The sequence below is a fragment of the Mustela erminea genome, chromosome 8 (assembly GCF_009829155.1).
Source record: "Mustela erminea isolate mMusErm1 chromosome 8, mMusErm1.Pri, whole genome shotgun sequence".
Classification (NCBI taxonomy): Eukaryota; Metazoa; Chordata; class Mammalia; order Carnivora; family Mustelidae; genus Mustela; species Mustela erminea.
In genome coordinates, this window is record NC_045621.1 from 74,343,880 (window position 1) to 74,363,320 (window position 19,441).

General features: G+C 38.3%; 1 protein-coding gene across 12 annotated transcripts in view; it reads right to left on the minus strand.

The window, feature by feature from the left end:
* Positions 1–19,441, minus strand: part of ZNF385B (zinc finger protein 385B) — a 383,402-nt gene that overhangs the window by 101,356 nt on the left and 262,605 nt on the right. The window contains exon 1 of one of the 12 annotated variants that reach the window (XM_032356097.1): positions 12,365–12,484. The exons of 10 other annotated variants lie outside the window; for them this stretch is intronic. In XM_032356097.1, coding sequence (XP_032211988.1) covers positions 12,365–12,473 — 109 coding nt within the window. In that variant the 5' untranslated portion in view covers positions 12,474–12,484. Of the gene's footprint in view, positions 1–1,333; positions 1,828–12,364; positions 12,485–19,441 lie in introns of those variants that run through there. One more of the 12 variants, XM_032356098.1, reaches the window with a different exon arrangement.

A 19,441-nucleotide genomic window follows, 5' to 3' on the forward strand; every position in this document is an offset into this window, starting at 1 on the left:
ACCGACTGAGCCACCCAGGCACCCCTCAGTGGTATATTTTTATAAAATTCATCATCAGTGTCCTGGGTTATACAAATACCATGGCTTCCTGTTGGGGAACACAAGGTGCTTTAACACACATTAAGTAGACTTCTAACATGTTACATGGCTTATGATCAATCATCCCACATTTTTCTGATGAAGAAAATGGTGCTCAGGGAGAAATGATCCCATGACAAAGCAAAAACAGAATGAAGCCAACAATGAGCTCAGGGCTAGAAAAAAATTTTCTTCCAGAATCAGGTATGAGCCTGATTCTGATAGCTACACTGAGCACCAGTTCTGCTCAGAAGCCTCATATCACAGGGTCTCTAGCACCTTGAAAAAATTAAGGCTCATGGGCTTTAATCTATTCATTTTTTGCAAGAGTCTACTGAACCCTCAGTGTTTACACTTCTGATCCACCTGTGAGGTAGACAAAAAGATGACGATGCTCTTTTACTATTTTCTGAACCACCTGAAACCCTACTGGGGACTACGAGATAAAAACATCTACCTAGTGCCAAGACTTCTTAAGTTCTTTCCTAACAGTAATATTTATTCATGTTTAAAAAATGACAAAACTGAAAAAGAAAAGGAATTTTACGTGGGGAAAACTAAAGTGATAACATTAAAACAGAAATGAGAATTTCACCATCATCGATTGTATACATACAAACTACATCTATCCTCAAAACAAACAATACTCCCACTTGAGGAGCTAAATTTACCTAGTTTCCAGAGAGATTTCTATGCCCAAGGGTCTAAATAAACATTGAAGCCATTGAATTTTGACTTAAACTAGATGAAACATTAAAATCTTAAAACATGCTTATCATAAAAACCATGTGACGAGTGCAAATAACCCACGTCACCTAATTTTGTGACAGGCTACCAGCCACTATTCTGTCAGTTTGATTGTGAATTCTTAAATAGGTATAATCATCAGCTTAAATATACTTCGCAAAGAGAAAAGTGAGAGACGGTTCTAAATCCTTGGATTAAACATGAATTTCATTTTTACCAACTAGTTATTCTGAGACAAACTTCAAAAGGAAAAAGATAAAAGAAATGTGGGCAATCAGTCACATCTTTATTATACTTAGCAAAATGAACCAATATTACAATTTAAATAAAAACAAATTAGGAAAACCAGGATGATATTGGGCAGGGAAGTTGTGAAATTAGCCAATTCTATTTGCTCTTAATTCTGCTACTTTTCTCTGAAATTGATTTTAACTGTTTGACATTTTTGTCACATACTTCATGAAAAAGTTCCCTGAGGTGTAAATGCTGATTAGCCAGCAATGCTTACCTTCGTTTTTAAGATTACAGTCCACGTTCACTTCTGCATTCAAGCTCTGTGCAAAGTATGACATCGAGAGATAAATAATTCCATCATTTCAACCTGATGTTTCTGTGAAATGTGGTGCTAGGAGACAGCCGACGGGCACTGCGTCTGAACAAATCATATGTCCTGTAATTGCCGCTTAGCTCTAATTACTATTGAGGATAGTGTTTGCAACTTGATTCCAGGGAGAGGGCAGACTACCTTCTGACGACACCGGACCAAATATATCCTAAAAGACTGACAATTACTTTCTTTCATGTAATTTTTCTGAGTAGCTTCAGCTACTCAGAAACTACTACTCGGCCATGGCAAAAATGAAATCAAATCATCTGCCACCCAACTCTCCTTTCCAACAAGACAATGCAATTTGCTCAAAACACTTACTTGTTAAAACAATTTGGAATTTTGGGGTATCACTGAGATTTAAAGGGATTATTTTTTTCTTTTCTAGGTGGGCAACTAAATTTTTATTTTAAAATTGCTTTTTATTTCAAAAAGGACTGTGTTCTTAAAATAAGAACTTTGTCTATGTTCTCTTAGTTTGAAATAATTTATTTGCATGCCGTTAGACCTGAAGAATTTCCTTCCTTTCCTGTGCATTTTTAAGTTTTAAGTAGATTCATAGCATATAATTTAAAAAAGACTAAAGCAGGTAACAATTTGATGTTGATACATTAAGATGGATGTTTATGCTTTTCAGTGCCAGAAGCTTAATTTGAGTTACGCGGGTGAATTATCATAGTGAAATTAGCAGTTGTGCAGGCTTGGAACTGAAATGATACATTATGCACTCATATGTCTAATCTCACTTTGTCCAGTGGCATCTGATCATGAAGGTTTCTGATAGATCCATGTGACACGTATGGCTATGACTGAATGGTGTTTTGCTTATGCTAGGCTGACTGCCATTGATATTGATGAGTTAGCTTGGTGGGAATTTTGACTGAGTGAAAGAAACTTGAAATGACGGATGTTTTAAATGTTGGGAAGGATTTTGCACCTTTGGTTGTGCAACTTAACAACATTTGCCAACCACAGTCAACACTTCAGTGACATACAGAGCAAACTACACCCACCCAAATTCAAAGATCTGATGTATCTGCTTATGTCAGATTTGCATGGTAACTATCAGGGACAGGTAAACCTAAGAGAATAATTAGATGCAGCAACCAAAATGGTAATTACAATACCGGCTCTTAGAATGAGTTCATAACTCTAAGCCCCACGATCTCAGTTGTTATGAATAATAACAAAGTAGCATTCTAAATGGGACACAGCACCCTCTATACTTATTTCCCCCCCAAACAGCAGTTCACACTTCTTGCTCATATAACATGTTGTTCATGATTAAAATAAACTTGTGTGGCTCAGTTGGTTAAGATCAGACTCTTGATTTCTTCTCAGGTCATGGTCTTAGAGTCGTGAGATCAAGCCCCACATAGGACACCATGCTGGGTGTAGAAACTGCTTAAGATTCTCTCTCTCTCTGCCCCTCCCCTCTAAAAAGAACCTTATAGTCACTGCTGTGGTTTTCACTTTTATTTTTTATCTTTTTTTTTTTTTTAAGATTTTTATTTATTCATTTGATAGTCAGAGATCACAAGTAGGCAGAGGGGCAGGCAGAGAGATCGGAAGGGAAGCAGGCTCCCTGCCGAGCAGAAAGCCTGATTCAGGGCTTGATCCCAGGACCCTGAGATCATGACTGGAGCTGAAGGCAGAGGCTTTAGACCACTGAGCCACCCAGGCACCCCTATTGTTTAACTTATTTTAAAAAATCTATACCTAAATTTAAAAATCTAGAACACTCCTAAGAAAATTCGGTGTTCAGTAGGGATTCAGCTAGGCAGATTATTCCATTCTTTTTTGTCTGCCTTTAAATCATGCCTGATTCCTGAAGTATTTTCCAGAACATTCCCAGGCCTGGCATACTAGTCCATCCTCAAACTCTCACAGCTTTTACTTGTACCTCCCATAGGCCCTTTGTTTAGTTCAGCAGTACACGAAATGTGGTCCCTAGACCAGAAGCATCAGCATTACCTGAGAACTTGTTAGCAAAGCGAATTCCCAAGCTCCATCCGAAACTTGCGGAATTATAACCCCCTGGAGTGGAACCTAGAAATCTGTGTTTTAACCAGCCCTCCAAGTGATTGGACACACACTTATGGTGGAGAACCACTGGTCCATGATGCATGTATGTACCAAGAGTGGTAGGAGAATGTGATAAGGAACATTTAAGCTTCTATGGGGGAAACTATGGAAGAGCTAAAGGCCTAGCAGAGGGCTGGCATTTAGTGGTGGTCTAGAGGGGCGGCAAGAGACTGAATGAATGAAAGAGGCACTAGGCATCCCTTACCTGGCTAACCTGTCATGTGTGCCCTTGAGTTAATGCAGCCCTACAAATTCCAAGGTCTTACTCTGTAAGTTACCATCATTCTTCAATCATTTCATTCTTCAGGAAAACAAGGAAAACTTCCCTGATTTTTGTCAGCTTCTTCATCTACCAATTTCTCTGTCTTTTCCTTTAATTCCTTTTAGCATAGCCTATATTTCTTTTTCACTTTTTTTTACTCTCCCTTCAATTAATAAATCTGGCTTCTGATTTCTCCATGTTAAGAAAACTATAGTTTTGATGTTCTTTATCAGTCCTCCTTGATCTCTGTATCATAGTAGAATATGATCCCATGTCTAAATACCTCTTTTCCAAGCTCAACTTTTGTATTTCTAAACATCCCCTGGACTCCTCTCACCTGTATTATCCCACTGGCATCTCAACTTGAACGTATACAAAATTGAACTAGATCATCCTAGCTCCCCTAAAGTCTAGAAGAGACATACTTCCTCTGGTGTTCTTTATTTCACTGCCTAGCACCACGAGTTTTGGTTATACAGACTACAACTTGACTCTATTTGATTTTTCCCTTTTCCTTGCCCTGAATCAAGTTAGTTACATTTATGACACCTTTCACCTCCTATCCTTTTTCACACCCATTCTTGTTACCTCCATTCAGGTCCTCATTAGCTGTTCACTAGTATAATTCTTTAATCACTGTAATCCCCCTGTGGTTAAATGAGTTCCTGAGAAGGATAGCTTGAATCAATCATTTCCCTGTTCAAATGTCTTCCATTGCTCCCCTTAGTGAGTTACAGGCTTTGAAATCCAATACTGTGCACCTGTTCAAATCACTACTCTGCTACTTACCAGCTAGGCAACATTAAGTGAATTAATTGATTTGTTAAGCCCGTTTTCTTAGCTGACAAGTAGGAATAAACACTAATCAAATGTCATGAGGAGACCTGAAGGAACTAACACATGGAAATTCTTACTAAAGTGCATAGAAGGCTGAAGGATTTAGCAAATGGTAAGCATTATCATTACCGTCACCAAAACCATCGCCATAAAATACAATTCCAACACTGGTTCAGCAGCCATCACCATCCTTAAACTTAACTGAAACTTTCTAAGATATGCTCAACTGAACTATTTCTCAGGGGTGAGGACAAAATGGTTTTCTTTCCGTCTCTGGCTTTTTAGGCAGTTCTTTTCACCACACAAAGCACTGCTTTGTTCTTGTACATACAACTTTTTTTTTTTTTTTTAAGTTCTATAGCTTTGGTTATGCTTCCTCGAAGCTCTTGGCTTTCTGTCACCTCTCATACTCTAGCTTTAAGTGGTATTTTGAATGCCATTTCTTCCAGGAAGCCCTTCTATTTCCAAAACAAAAAAGTACCTTGCTTTCCTTTGAACCTGCAACACATTTCACTAATATCTCTTTTTCAGTATATAAGACATTCTATTGTGTATGTGTCTTTTCCCCTAGGAAACTATCAGATCTTCTGGGTTAGAGACCAGACATGACTTGCTGCTTTTGCTTGGTGTTTCACCCAGAGAGGGCACTCAACAAATGTACTGAATGAATGAATGAATGAGGTAAAGGGAACAGCATCTACATTCTTACATGAACTGTGCTACTGTGTGCTACCTGATGAGAGGCTTTCTTCCCCATTGATAATTATGAGGGTCTTCAACATGATGAGAATTACAGAAACAAGTTTTAAAAGGCCCCTTATAAATGGGGCATTTTCTTTAAACCTTGGGTTTAAAGTCATTCTAGAACTCAGAAGTAGGTTCTGCATAAATAAAGTCATAAACATTCATTGGATTCCTGAGATGGTGCTCAAAAGCATCAAAAGTTATTGACCCATAGGACAGGTGTCATGGCTAGAACATTACATTAACACCTCAATGCCAGTGTTACTAAAAGGGGTCATGAAAAGGAGTCGATATTCTATGAGTGTTTATGAAGTGCTCAAACTTCCTTATGAAACATCAAACCAGGAATTTTTTTTTCTTCATATTTTAAGACATACTCCAAGAGCTGTAGCCAGAAGCCAATTTTCTTGTGTATTCAAATGATTACTTTTCCTTGCCAGGATGAATGTGCTCTGGTTCAAGAATGAATTTATAATTGCTGATTATAAATTTAGAAAATGAAAGTCTTCTATAAAGTTGTTGATTTGTTTAAGTTTCCAGAAATCAGAAATTATTTTCTTTTTTAGTTACAATTCTAATATTTAGCTCCTTTGTCTTCATTTTGGATTGATTTTAAATTGACTGTGTGGCCCCTGATACTCCAGCTTCAATTCCTGTACCCACATCCCCTGAAAAATACATAATGACCCATTAACAAACTTTTAATTACATTCATTAGGGGAGTCTGTTATTTTAAAGTAACTCTTCAGTGAGTAAATAATCCCTTTTTAATGGAAAAGTGATTGCCTTTCCAATTATCTGAATTGCAATTTTGGATTTTCACAAATTTACTTAAAGCAGACAAGCCTATAAAGAAGAGATTATCAATGAAAAAGACCTATTTTCACTGTTACTTTTGTTCCCCCTAGTAGTGAGCTAGACATTACGATAAACTGAAAATGGGGGTCCTTGGTCCTTGAGAAGGTGACTATTCGGAGAGCAAAAATAGTAAATCTGAAACACTTAGAGACTAATACAAAGACACATAAAATGTAGTGTGAATTATAGGCCCAGAGAGAGATGTACAGAGGTGAGAATATAGCCTCACAAGGACAGGGATCTTTGTTTTCTTCACTAATGTATCCTCAACACTTGGAACTGTGTCTTACAGGTGTTACCAGCTCAAAAAAAAAAAAAAAATTGCTCCACCAAAAGGAAAGACAAGTGAGTTAGAATGACTGGAGATGTTTCACTGGGAAGGCAGGACTTAAGTAAGACCTTAAGATATGTGATTCCTTGGTTTCTCCTTTTGCTTACCACCTACACCCAGACTACTAGCAAGTTCTGTCTGTACTCCCAGCACAAACTGCAAATCTTTCTACGTCTCTCCATGTCACTGCCACTTTTTAGTCCAAGCCACCAATGTCTATCTGGACTACAGCTAATCGCTCTGAATGGATCTTTCTGGGAACATTTATGTTCGCCTATACCTGGCCTCCATATAGCAGCCAAACTGTTTAAAAACAAATCTCATTGTGTTACTCCCATAACACAGTAATGACCTCCCATCGCACCCTGATTAAATTCCATTCCTTCCCATGGCCTACATTTATCACATGATTAAGCCCCTGCTTACTTTCAAAACCACACCTTGTATCACCTCCACTTGCCAACCTCTCCCCCTTCAAAGACCCAAGCTTCTTTCCTCTTTCTTGAATATGTCAAATTCATTCTTATCTCAAGGCTTTTGTCTTTGCTGTTCGGTCAGAGTGGAACTCTCATCCTTAAATCCAATGGTGTCTCAGCTGAGGTCTTTAACAACATGTTTTCTCTATTACGTGCTTCTGTTTTTATCTACTCCATCTACTTCTTTGTCTCTAAAATTATCTAGTTTTTTTACTTGTTTACTGTCTCCTGTCACTACAATATGATCTTCATGACAGCAACAGCTATATTCTAGGTGCCTCATTTCTCACTTCTAGAACAGTGCTAGGCCTCTGACAGGCACCTGGTACAGATTTTGAAGGAATGAATGACTTTCCTCCCCCAGCCTTTTCAAGTATGAAGACACTTCTTACACATCGAAGGATTTGAAGGATTCCTCACATTTTATTATTCTTTTCTTTCCCATGAGTATTCACTGATTATATATGATGCTGTTATGAAGTCAGGAACATTTTTTCAAATAAAGACCTATCATTATCACAGTAGGGCTGACATACATTTGGCAGGAGTATGATATGTGAGACATGGTATTTATTCAATCAACCAGATACGTGGTGCACACTTCTGTCGGCAGGTACGTGAGGATCCTTTGCCACAGATTTTATGGGATCACTGAGTAACACGCAGACAATATGAGAGAACAGAGGGATGGAAAACATCCTACTTAGCACTTTCTCAATACAGAGATACAAATAAACTCAGGTGAAGCCTTAGCCTAAACTAAGGATAAGCCAATTTATTCTCTGAACCCTCTAACACCTACTGTGGAGTTTACCGATCATCTTCACACATTTGTATAATAACGGCTAATGCACTACATTTATGACATGTCGACAATATTCTAAGCACTTTATGCCTATATTAATTCACCTAATCCTGCCAATTAACACAGTAAGAGAGGAACTCACTACTACGTGCGTTCTGTAGATGAGAAAACAGGGCACACCAAACTTAAGTATTTTGCTCAAGATCACAAAGCAGGTAAATGGCAGGGCTGGCTTGTGAAGCCATATCGTCTGGCTCCAGAGTCCGTACTTTAACCATTATGTTATGCTGCCTTCCTGACAGAAAAAGATGGCATCGTCTTCACACTGGGTAGAGTATGTCTTGCATCATACATAGCATATAAGAAAAATTACATATCAAATGTCAGCTACTTCTAAATATGCACATTTTACTCCTAAGCATTTCCAAGCAGTTGTTTTTCTCTTTATGCCACATAAAGGTCTGAAATGCTTAGCAGCAAGTGACTTCATGAAGCAGCTCTATATCATGTGGGAAATCATGAGGATAATCTAAATCAAATACAAATCTCACTGTGCCTTTAATATCACTGTGAAAACAGCATGCTTTTCTAGGACACACTGTGAAGTCTGAGGTGATAAGACAGCCTATCTTAAAATGACTTGAAACCAAAAATGGATTTGTGATTGTTATTCCCAACTCACCAAGGACGTTCTATTTTGACAGGTTAGAACATGTGGATACAGGCCTCACCTTCATATATAAGGTATAAAAGTGTATAAACCTCAGTGATTTCTGCACAGTATTTGGTCAGGCTGTTTATGAAGGAAGTTCAGTATTAGCTTACTGAACCAAGACAGAATTCCAATAAGGCCCTTCATTTATTCCCCTCCATCTAGTCCCTCCTTCTTAAAGAGATTAATTAGCCACCTTGCGAAATATGAATGAATCAAGGAGGAGTCGTGTCTACTGGGCAGAACACATGTTAAGCAACTTGACCCTTAGGTAATAAATCTTTTGGAAAGCAGGTCTTTTCCCACTGGGACCTGTCTTCACTTTTCTCATGTGAGACCTGGCAAATGGGACATTCTGAGTTTGACAGGCCACTTCTCGGCTCCTCAGCTGACAACTGTTTTACACAGATGTCAGCTGAAATCCTTACTGGGGCACGTAGGGGATCAGAATGTTTGAATCACATCCAGCACCGAGAATCCCTCCTCCCTCAGCTCTCTGCCTGCCCCGCCCGTCCCATGCCATCAGCAGCACAGCCCTCCTGCAGGGCAGTCCAGCTCCAGGGAGATGGCCCAGGGCAGGAGTGAGGGGAAGGATCAGCTGTCAGCACAAAGGTGGCTTAGGGTGTTCCTTTGCAAGAAGTTCATTCAGGAAGACGCATCTCTCAACTTCTGCCATTATTCCTTGGTAAGGATTTGGGAGCTGGAGGAGAGATGTGAAGGAATTTAGGGCATTTTCTCATGGTGTGGTAAGATTAGAGTCCGACTCCAGATCAAATTTTGCTTCTACTATTTATTAACTCACAATGTCACTTGGGGGAATTACTCTCTCAACCATAGTTTTCTGATCAGAAATACCTGCCTTTTTTAGGGTAGCAAGGGGAAGAGCATCATAACACATAGAAAGTGCTTGGTGCGGTGGCTGGCAGAGAGTATGGCTTCAATAAATGTTAATTCTATCTTTTTTTCTCTGAAACTGGAAAGGCCAGGTGTTTGGAGGTCTGTGTTTAGAAATGCCTCCAAAATCCTCAGCGCATCCCATTTTCACTGGCTTTGTTTTTGTTTTGCCTTTATGCTTTTGTTTTGGATTCTTATATTAAGATCTATGGACTCTCCCGTCCAAGAATTCAGTGCAGTATTTGCAACCATGTTCATTTTGGGGAAAGAGAAATTAGATTTAGTCAATTCTCAAAGGATTCTATGATTCACAGAGATTAAAAATCTCTGTGCATGTTTCTGAAAACTTGTAGGCAAAGTGAATATCTTTTTTGTAAATCAAATTTAGCTTTTAATGTACTAGAAGAACCAGTGAGCAAAGAAACTCTCCCACGAATCTTTCTGTTTCATAAACTGCATATTCAATCCAGAGCTCTTCAGTTTTTACAAAAGATTTAGACTTTCAATATCAGGTTTGCTTAAACTAGAACACTTAGTGACATTATATGTATAGTAGTAACTTCCATTAATGATTTACAACGTAGTATGGGGGTCAAGTTCAGGTTGAATGAAGACTGAAAAAGAAGGAACTCCGAAAAGTTCCTGCTCTTAACTGGACAGAATCTTAGTTATCCTCTGCTCCAAAGACCTCATTTTATGAATGAAGAAATTGAGGTTCTTAGGGGTTATATGACTTGCCCAAGGTCATTGCAATAGTTACAGACAATAAGGAATAACAGCTCTAAAAATAATGACAGTGATTATGATGATGATGATGACAGCACTATGATCTGTTGAGCATTTACTTGAGCTGAGCCTTTTAAAGACTTCAACCTCATGCACTTTTGCTACAACTCTAGAGGAAGATTTTATTAACTCCACTCATTAGATGAAGCACTTGGCCCAGGGCTCCACAGCCTGGAAATGGGCAACTCACAACTCAGAACCTATTTTGCCTTGAAAGACTGTGTTTTTAGGCTGCTTCCCAGAATACAACAGAACAGAGAATCACACAGTCTTGAAGTAGAAACAAGAGGTTAGTTTGGAAAGATGTGTCTACAACCTTCAAGGTATATACTTGAATGGGTTTTTAAAAAATACAACATTAGACAGTCCTAGATAATACTACATCCTCACAGATACACATTTGTAGTATTCTAGGATTAGAAGCTCCAGAATATATCCAGGTCGATTGCTTGCCAGACCTCTTCCCAGGCTGCAGGCCAAGGAGATTGGTCCTCGTGGAGTCTAGGCTCTCCTCCTCCACATTCTAAGCCACGTTCTGGGTCTCTAGGATTTCATGTGTTCATTTCTAAATGGTCCTAGAACTACTTCCATGGCCTACATAGGTCTCTTTTCCAGATTTCTCTCCCTCAAGGTAGGTAATAGACATGGGGGACCAGTATGGCTATTTTTAGGGAATGTAAGTGGAGCTTGCCAGCCAGGACTGGGTGTCCATACATCTGTAGTATAGGACAGGACTGGGGTGGGGGGGGGAAAAAAAAAGAAGGTGGGATAGAAACCATGCTGCATCTTCCATGTTCTGGCATAGAACTTTGGATATGTCTGGGAATTCTAAAATAATATGTAGCCTTCTCAGGTTTTTATGAATATGTATTTGTCAAAGTATATGAAATATACTTTACTGAGCAGCTGAACAGCTTGATTTTAAACTATAATAGTTTATAATAGATATATATGGGCATCAATTTTTATCCTTGTCTCAGGGCTCGCATATCATGGGACAAGACAACACATGCCTGTCTGCTTTTCTACCTCCCGATGCTGTTCCTTCTCAGCTTTCTGCGTCTTTGTATCCCTTTGCTATGGCTCCATATTTGCTTTGATTTCCATTTTCCTCACTCCGCTTTTACTGATGACTTGGTATCAAACCCATCTATGATCTATGATCTATGATCTATAGACGTATGATCTATGAAATCCATTATCTAACATGTAATGAGGGCTGATTAGAAGCCATAGAGGTACTATGTAGAGAACAATGGACAAGAAACCCTCAGTCCCTGCCCTCATGTGACAGCTCTGCTTGAAAATAAATGCACTTAAAACACAGCATGACAAATGTGATGACAGAGAATTACTAGCTATGCTGAGGGAACGTAACTCTTCACCAGGTGTCCCAAGGTTTCCTTGAGAAAGTCAGGTCTAAACTGAAAACCTGGAGTAGGATTTACCTGGGCAAAAGGTAGGAATGAAGTAGGAGATGTTTGTTTTAAGTAGAGGGGATTACACATCAGGTGAAGCCTGTAGCCAGGGCAAGCACTGTGCCCTGAACTGAAAGAATTTCAGCAGTGACTAAAGTATGTTTCTGGAGTGAGAAATGTTCCTGGAGAGATAAACTGGAACAAGACCAAGCCAGGTCTTAGAAGTCATGGTAACGTGTTCAGGTTTGACCTAAATGTGATGGGGAGTCAAAGGCAGATTGGAAACAGGGGCATGACGTGATAAGACTTCTATATGAGGACATCAATGGTTGAAATACGGATTATGTGTATATACCAGAGTTGCTGCTGGAGGAGAGGGGGCAGGGAGGGGCAGGGCAGATGGTGCAAAGAAGTCCGAATAGCAGGCATTACAGCAATTCAGGGGAGGGACAGTTTTTTAGCATGAATTGCTTGCGGGTCAGGTTGTAGTGAGAAGACTGAGGAAAGAGGTAGAATCAGGAGGATGTGATCACTGGTGGGATCTGAAGCTAACCTCCAGTGGACTAAAGGGAAGCTCCCAGCCTGGGCAGATGGAGGGATCAATCGCAGAAAAGGAACACACGGGGAGGTGAAAGCTTGAAGGGGAATTTGGTTTCTGAGCAAGTCACAGCTTTTGATTTTCATCTTTGGATACCACACATTGAGGCTGAGAATGAGGGCCTACCTGTTAAGACTTTGGGGGTCTCCTCTTCCAACTGCGCCCTGCCACCATCAGGAGGAAGGGTGGACGAGCAACAACCAGGAGAAAGGGAATTCTTAGATGAGGCTTGCATTTATGATTCCTCTGTAAAGATCATCATTTGTTTAAAATACTTTGCTGTCATAAAAGTTACCAGGATTACTCAATAAATGACAATGTTTCAGAATTTTCAGTTATGTTGGATTGGGGGGGGTCTCAAATATTACAGCAAGGATTCAGAGTTAGTCAGTCTGTCAAGATTTTGCTCTCAAATATTTGATGTTAACCAAAAAACGTTGATCCTTTAAAGATGAAGAAAGTTACTTAGCGAATGGCTAATACACATCCTTCCTGAACATATCTTCTCAGACTTTACACATGCATTCCATAGTACATCAATGATAGAAATTAATCTTTATCCATACACCTGAGTTGTAGTCTTTTCTCAGTCTCCAGGAATTTCACATGGGTTATTAATTATACCAGAAGAAAATTTTAAGAAATAGTACTTAGTTTCAGATAAAAGGAAAAGTGCAATTTTATTTTTTATTTTGCCAGACTAAACATCAACAAGGATTGCTAACAATCCTTTATGAAGTTAGCAGCTATCAGAAAAAAGCAAAAACAAAAACAAAAAACAAACAAGCAAAAAACCCAAAGGATGGGTCCAGTTTTTTGAAAACAAACTTTTCAAAAGTAAATGTATCTTTCTGCTCAATATTGATGAACATTGTCTGCATTATTTATTAGCCATATCATATGTAGTACAGTTAGGTCTTTTAAAAAAATCTAAAATTTAGGTGAAAAAGCCAAATTTAAGAAAGTTACTTCTGAACTTCTTAGCGATTGTGCTGTGTGAATTTTTAAGGTGAAAAAAACCCAGAAATCAATACTATGTAAGGAAAAAAAGAAAAATGGATGAGAAAGCTTTCAGGGGCTCTATCAATATTTTAAGCAAGCACAGAGGAAAAAGCCAAGTTGTTGCGGCAACATTACCAAGGTTATCCACATCTATTGCCTATGTGGCTTTCGATAAAGTTCTATTTCTTTATACCTTAGTTTTTTCATAAATAAAAGAAACAAAATCAAAACAAATGCACCAAAATGCCACAGAAAGAAGGTTTATAATGAATTTTGACATGTGCTTAATAAAAGCTATAGCATTATTAGATCCATCTTATTTTATCCTTACACAGACCCGGATCCCTATGAACCAAAAGGAATGATTTTTAAGATCACTTTATTATAATGATATTTAAGATCGGTAACACACCCTGCCCCAGGAGAAACGGGCAAATAAAAATTAACACAATGAGAATGCCTCCGAAGATTAAGGGTTTGCATGTAAATTGCATTTTACAGTGGGGGAAACATGTCTAAGCCACTATCTGTTCAGGGGGCAACAGAGCCTCGTCGTCCATGAGTAAAATAGAGACCAGAACCCATATGAATCAGACAGGCAGCATTGTCCTTACTTCAAACACTGAAAAACAGAACAGACTTTTCTGTTTATCCTTCTTAAAATTGTTAGTTCTCTTAATGCAAACAACAAAGTAGAAAGTCCATGGAAGCAGAATCTAAACTATTTCTGTTTGGCTCTGAGCAAGGTATTTATCTGTTACATCCTGAACAAGGAGCACAGTGAACAAAAAAATATCCCCTAGTAAACAAAGGTAAAATCGGCTGGGTAACCACGAAAATAATGACTACTGAAACACTCGCATTATAGTCAAATTAATTGTAGCTCCTTACAGGAAAAGACCATGAGAAGCCACAAAGCCCATAAACAAACTAGATAGAAGCAATGCTAAAGAAAGCTAATCGAATGTCATACTTGCACACAGCGAAAATTCTACTCTTCACGTGGCATTAGACCTTAACCTAAGTAGAGAAACTCTGGTGGATTTCCACCTTCCCTCGTGGTTCAGAGGAACTGGGTGAGAGGGAAGACTGTGGAGGTGGCAGGTTCAAGAGGCAAGGCTAATGAGAGAGAAGTGGGTTTGCTTCCTGCTCCCTTGTTCTCTGCCTCCTTCCTTCTGCTACTTCCCTTTAGCCCTGCTTCCCGAGATATGTCTCTCCAGGCCCTTCTCTGGCCTATCCGATCAAGTTGCTCTGTCACTGTAAAGCCTGTTCTTACTCTTCTGTGTATGTTGATGTTCTGGTTTCACCACTGGTTTTCTGCTGGTGGTCCTCTACACCTTCTCCCCAGATGACCCCTGTGGGGCACTGTCTCTGCTAAGGACTACTACTCAGAGCCCCAGCCTCTGCCCCAAGCCTCAGTTCTGTGTATTCAGTTGCCAACGGGATCCCCCATAACCATGTCTAAAACCAAACTCATTTGGGTTGAAAGATTTTACTCCGAAATGTGAGGATGGAGTTACTCATTCTAAAAGAATATCCTGAGATAATAAAAGATAAATTTAGAACAGGAAGAGAACAGTGCCAAAGAGTGAGAAAGAAAGAACATTAACCATATTTCTTATAAATCTTCAGTGTACAAGAATTACATATTTTAATAGTATTTTTAACCATCTGAATATAAATTAAATTTAACGTTATTTGAACACCAGGTTCAAGTGAAGGGGGGCCCTTTGTTTTGTTGGATTTGTTTTCAGCCCCTCACCAAATGTTAAAACCAGATTGAGAAACAGAAGTAGAAATACTGTTTATTTGGAGTTCTCCTTGGCCTCAAAGCATTGCTCCTTTCCTGTATGAATTGGAGAAGCTTTCAAAGGCCACTCTGAGAAGTTCCATGTGGGAGCTGATTCCAGCCCCTCTTCACTGTAGAATGCTCAACTCAGAGGGTGGGAGAAAGGAAAAGCTAAAAGGAGGAAAGAATGAACTATCAATACATGTCTCTCTCTACCTAAAATTTTGTGTGAAGGATATGTGGTAATTAATTATAGCAAAATGTTTTGGTGTTATCAAAATTTTTAAATGCTAATATAATAGCCTTGGGATATTTGAAAATTTGAAGTTCTAGATTTTCATTGAAAACTTGTTAGAATTTGTCCATGGGTTCATTTTTTTTAAATTTTAAATTTTAAATTTTTAATTTTTTATTTTTTCAGTGTAACAGTATTCATTATTGTTGCATCACACCCAGTGTATGGGTTCATTTTAAAAACAAAAGTTGAAAGATATTTAAATTCTAAAGTCTTCAGGAACACTTGAACTTGATTCTTCCTCTAAACATATATCCTTATGTTCTTTAGATTAAATAATGGCAACTACCATAACACATGCTTCCTACCACTCCTTTTCTTCTCACAGCCAGAGAGCCACAAAAACACCAGGTCCTACAGGTTTAATCTTCCGATACATCTCAGATTCATCCTGTGACTCTGTGACTCCCGCTGCCCTACTTCAGAGCCTCATCGTTTCCCATCATCATTGGTCTCCTTTACTCCACTTTTATTCTTCTTGGATCCGTCTCTCAGGCTGCTGCTATTAACAGTTTATCAAAAAATCCAATTTGATTCACACACATCTTCTGCTTAAATCCTTTTTTTCATTCTATTTCATTTCATCCACCCAAATAATATCTGTTAAGGACCAGGGCCTGTGTGTCAGATCAATGTGCAATGTTGGGAACACAGCACAAATGAGACCATTGGGAGCTTTGCCTTCACCATTGAACTTATACTAATATGGCTTACATGGTCCTCCAAGATGAAACCCCTAACTACTCCGTGAGCTTCATTTCTCACCATCTCTGTCTCAAACATTATATTAGCAACACACATCTGTTTATAGTTCCCTGTACATGCCATGTTCTTTCTCACCTTTGTGAATTTCTCCTACTGACACTTTTCTCTCCTCTCCCACTTGATCTGCCTCCTATGCAATCTCTGAGAGAAAGTCTCTCTCTGTCCCTCTCAGACGGAGGTGAAGTGTTCCTTCACCGTGTTCCTATATAACACCTGCATTCCATACCACTGTGTCCATTATGTTGTAAATGTCTATATATATGTATGAACACAATTCATTTTGTGTTCTAGACAAACATTTATTTAACCATCACCAAATTCAAACATAATGACTCATATATTCTATAATAAAATTGGGAAAAATTGGTGGCAAAGAGATGCTCATATTAACAAAGTTATAGTTCAGGTAAGAGGGCAAGAGGTAGAAGGTGTTTAGAGCCCAGTTATAATTCCATATTCATGATGGGCTTAAAAAACTCAGGCAGTTCAACAAATATAGAGTAAATTCAATGGACTGTCTTGTTCTGGTAATCTCTGCTGCACTAGTATGTTTGCCTTCCTGATTGAGGTATTAATAATTAAGTGTGTTGTGTTTAAGTCAGGTCCTTTTGCTAGGGGAGAGGGTTTGAGGAAAAGCTCTTAACAGTGGTGTTAAGCATTCTTCATATGAGAATAAAGAACTCAGGAGAAAACTGTATATAAAAATATATTGAGGCAGTAGTGAGTAATCATTACCTGCAAATAAGCAATTATGATATGGAGGAGAAGTCCTATACCATTGGGCTTCTAGAGTAAAAACTAAGACATTCTTTGAGACCTTCAGAACACTCCATGAGACAAAAAGCAGGCTATCCTAAGTCCAGCTGGATTGGAGGGATCTTGTTTTTTAAGGCCAATATTAGTGTGGAAATAAGCCAAAGCTGCCTCCTCAGATGAGATCTTGGAATAATTTCCTTTTTTCCATTTTAAGCTATTTCTAGTTCTAATTAGAGTAGATAATATAAAGTTGGTTATACATCAGACATAAAATCTCATGGTGAAACATAAAAGCATAAAACATAAAAACATATGCCAAAACATATTTTGGCATAACAAGTGCCAAAATTATCCATAAATATAGATCCTTTCTACCTGTAAGACCATTTATTATAATTCTCTAATTATATAGAGCTGGTATCTACTTTAACCAGAAAACTTGCCTGTATATGTCAGTATATTTCTTTCTTTCTTTTTTTTTTAAAAAATTTTATTTATTTATTTGACAGATAGAGATCACAAGTAGGCAGAGAGAGAGAGGAGGAAGCAGGCTCCATGCTGAGCAAGAGAGCCCGATGCGGCGCTCGATCCCAGGACACTGGGAACATGACCCGAGCCGAAGGCAGAGGCCTTAACCCACTGAGCCACCCAGGTGCCCCGTCAGTATATTTTTAATAGAAAATGTGGCAACTAGACCTGTGCTCTTTTATAACTACTGATCTTGAGGGAAAAAAGTCAGGTTAATGTAAGGGTTTATTAAAACCTTGTGGGCCACCTGGGTGGCTCAGTGGGTTAAAGCCTCTGCCTTTGGCTCAGGTCATGATCCCAGGGTCTTGGGATCGAGCTCCGTGTTGGGCTCTCTGCTCAGCGGAGAACCTGCTTTCTCCTCTCTCTCTCTGCCTGCTTCTCTGTCTACTTGTGATTTCTGTCTGTCAAATAAATAAATAAAATCTTAAAAAAAAAAAAACCTTGTAAGTTGTGTAACTTCTTATTAGAAAAAAACTATAATTGCTTTTTAACAAATATTTAGATAATTACATTTCAGTATTTTTAGTAAATTACTAATATGAATACTTGTTATGCCCACAGTAAAGAAAAGATGAATAAAAAAGTTGCTTCATGACCTATACTGACTGTCTTTGTTAGAAATAAATGAAAAAAAAAAAACAACCAACAACAACAACAAAAACATACACACACACCAAACAACTCGTGGCCATGAACAAATGTTAGTGTTCTTGAATTTCTGTAAGTTTTCTTGGGCTGGTATACTTAATTCTCATAATGTTTATAAACTAACTTATATCCATTTTTTGTATTAAGAAATTATTACATTTTTCTGCTTTGGCAATTACTAATTATTTAATTACATATTTATGTGATGTTACTGCTGGCTCGACACCTCAGACATTACTTTCCTTAACTAGTGAAAGTACTCTGAATATGGGATGTGTGTGTGTGTGTGTGTGTGTGTACGTATGTGTGTTGGTGCATGTGTTCATTATACAGCAATAGATTCTTCCTACATGTTTGTATTTATGTGTTGCACATTTAATTACTATAGACTCACTCTTTAGCTCAAATCTATTTATTCATTTATTCAAGTATTTCTCTTAAGGATCTACCATGAGCCAGGCCCTGTGTTTATCCTGACTGAGACATGGTCCCTGCTCCCCAGAATCTAGTAGGGAAAACAAAACAAACATATGCAAGGTGATGTGTAACTCCCCTTTCTGAGTACATACCACAACTTAAACCAAATCATCAAACTATGACAATTATAAACAAAGCCAACTGTTATGGTAGGTATGGCTATCTTGCCTTCTCAAATCAAAACCATTGCAGGGTGTGTGTGCGTGGGTGTCTGCCCATATGAGTAGTCACTCCTAAGACTGTCTAGGAGGCATAGAAAGAAGATGATTTTATGATACCATACACCTTATCTATATATTCATAATTGCTCTGCCCAGATGTTGAGAACTACTTAGGATCAACTCAAGTCATTAGTATTATTAATTCCCAATCAAGACAGTTCAGAATTTTCTAACACATGTACCTGGTGGGAAGCACTGCTTTTACCTTTCAAAGTCACTAGACTGTGTTCCTGAAGCCTCAAAGTCACATTGGGCCTTCACTATTTGTTCAGCTGATCACAAATCAGAGGTAATGACATTTACATTGTTAATAGCCTTTGCTCCAAAGTATGTTAACTCCAGGTTTTGGTGTAGTTTCTCCTATCTGAGAAAAGCTTTTTTGACCTCCTGCATGAAACTTTAACTAGAACTAATTATGTGAATAAGAACATTCCCTTACTTGTATATCCACAGAAACATAAACATATTAAATGTAGAAATGTATGAAATTCTCTAATTAACCACTCCATATGAGAATCAGGACAAATTAAGGTAAGTATTATTGATTATTATTGATTTATCCTTACATACACATTAGATGACCCAACAAATCTGGGCATATTAGGAGAGTTGCTCGCAGTCATTATGATTGACATAACCTCTGTGACAATTACCAACTATCTTGGCTTTTAGAATTAGACTAATATAAAAATATGTATTTTGGTAAAGATTAAATCCAGCAT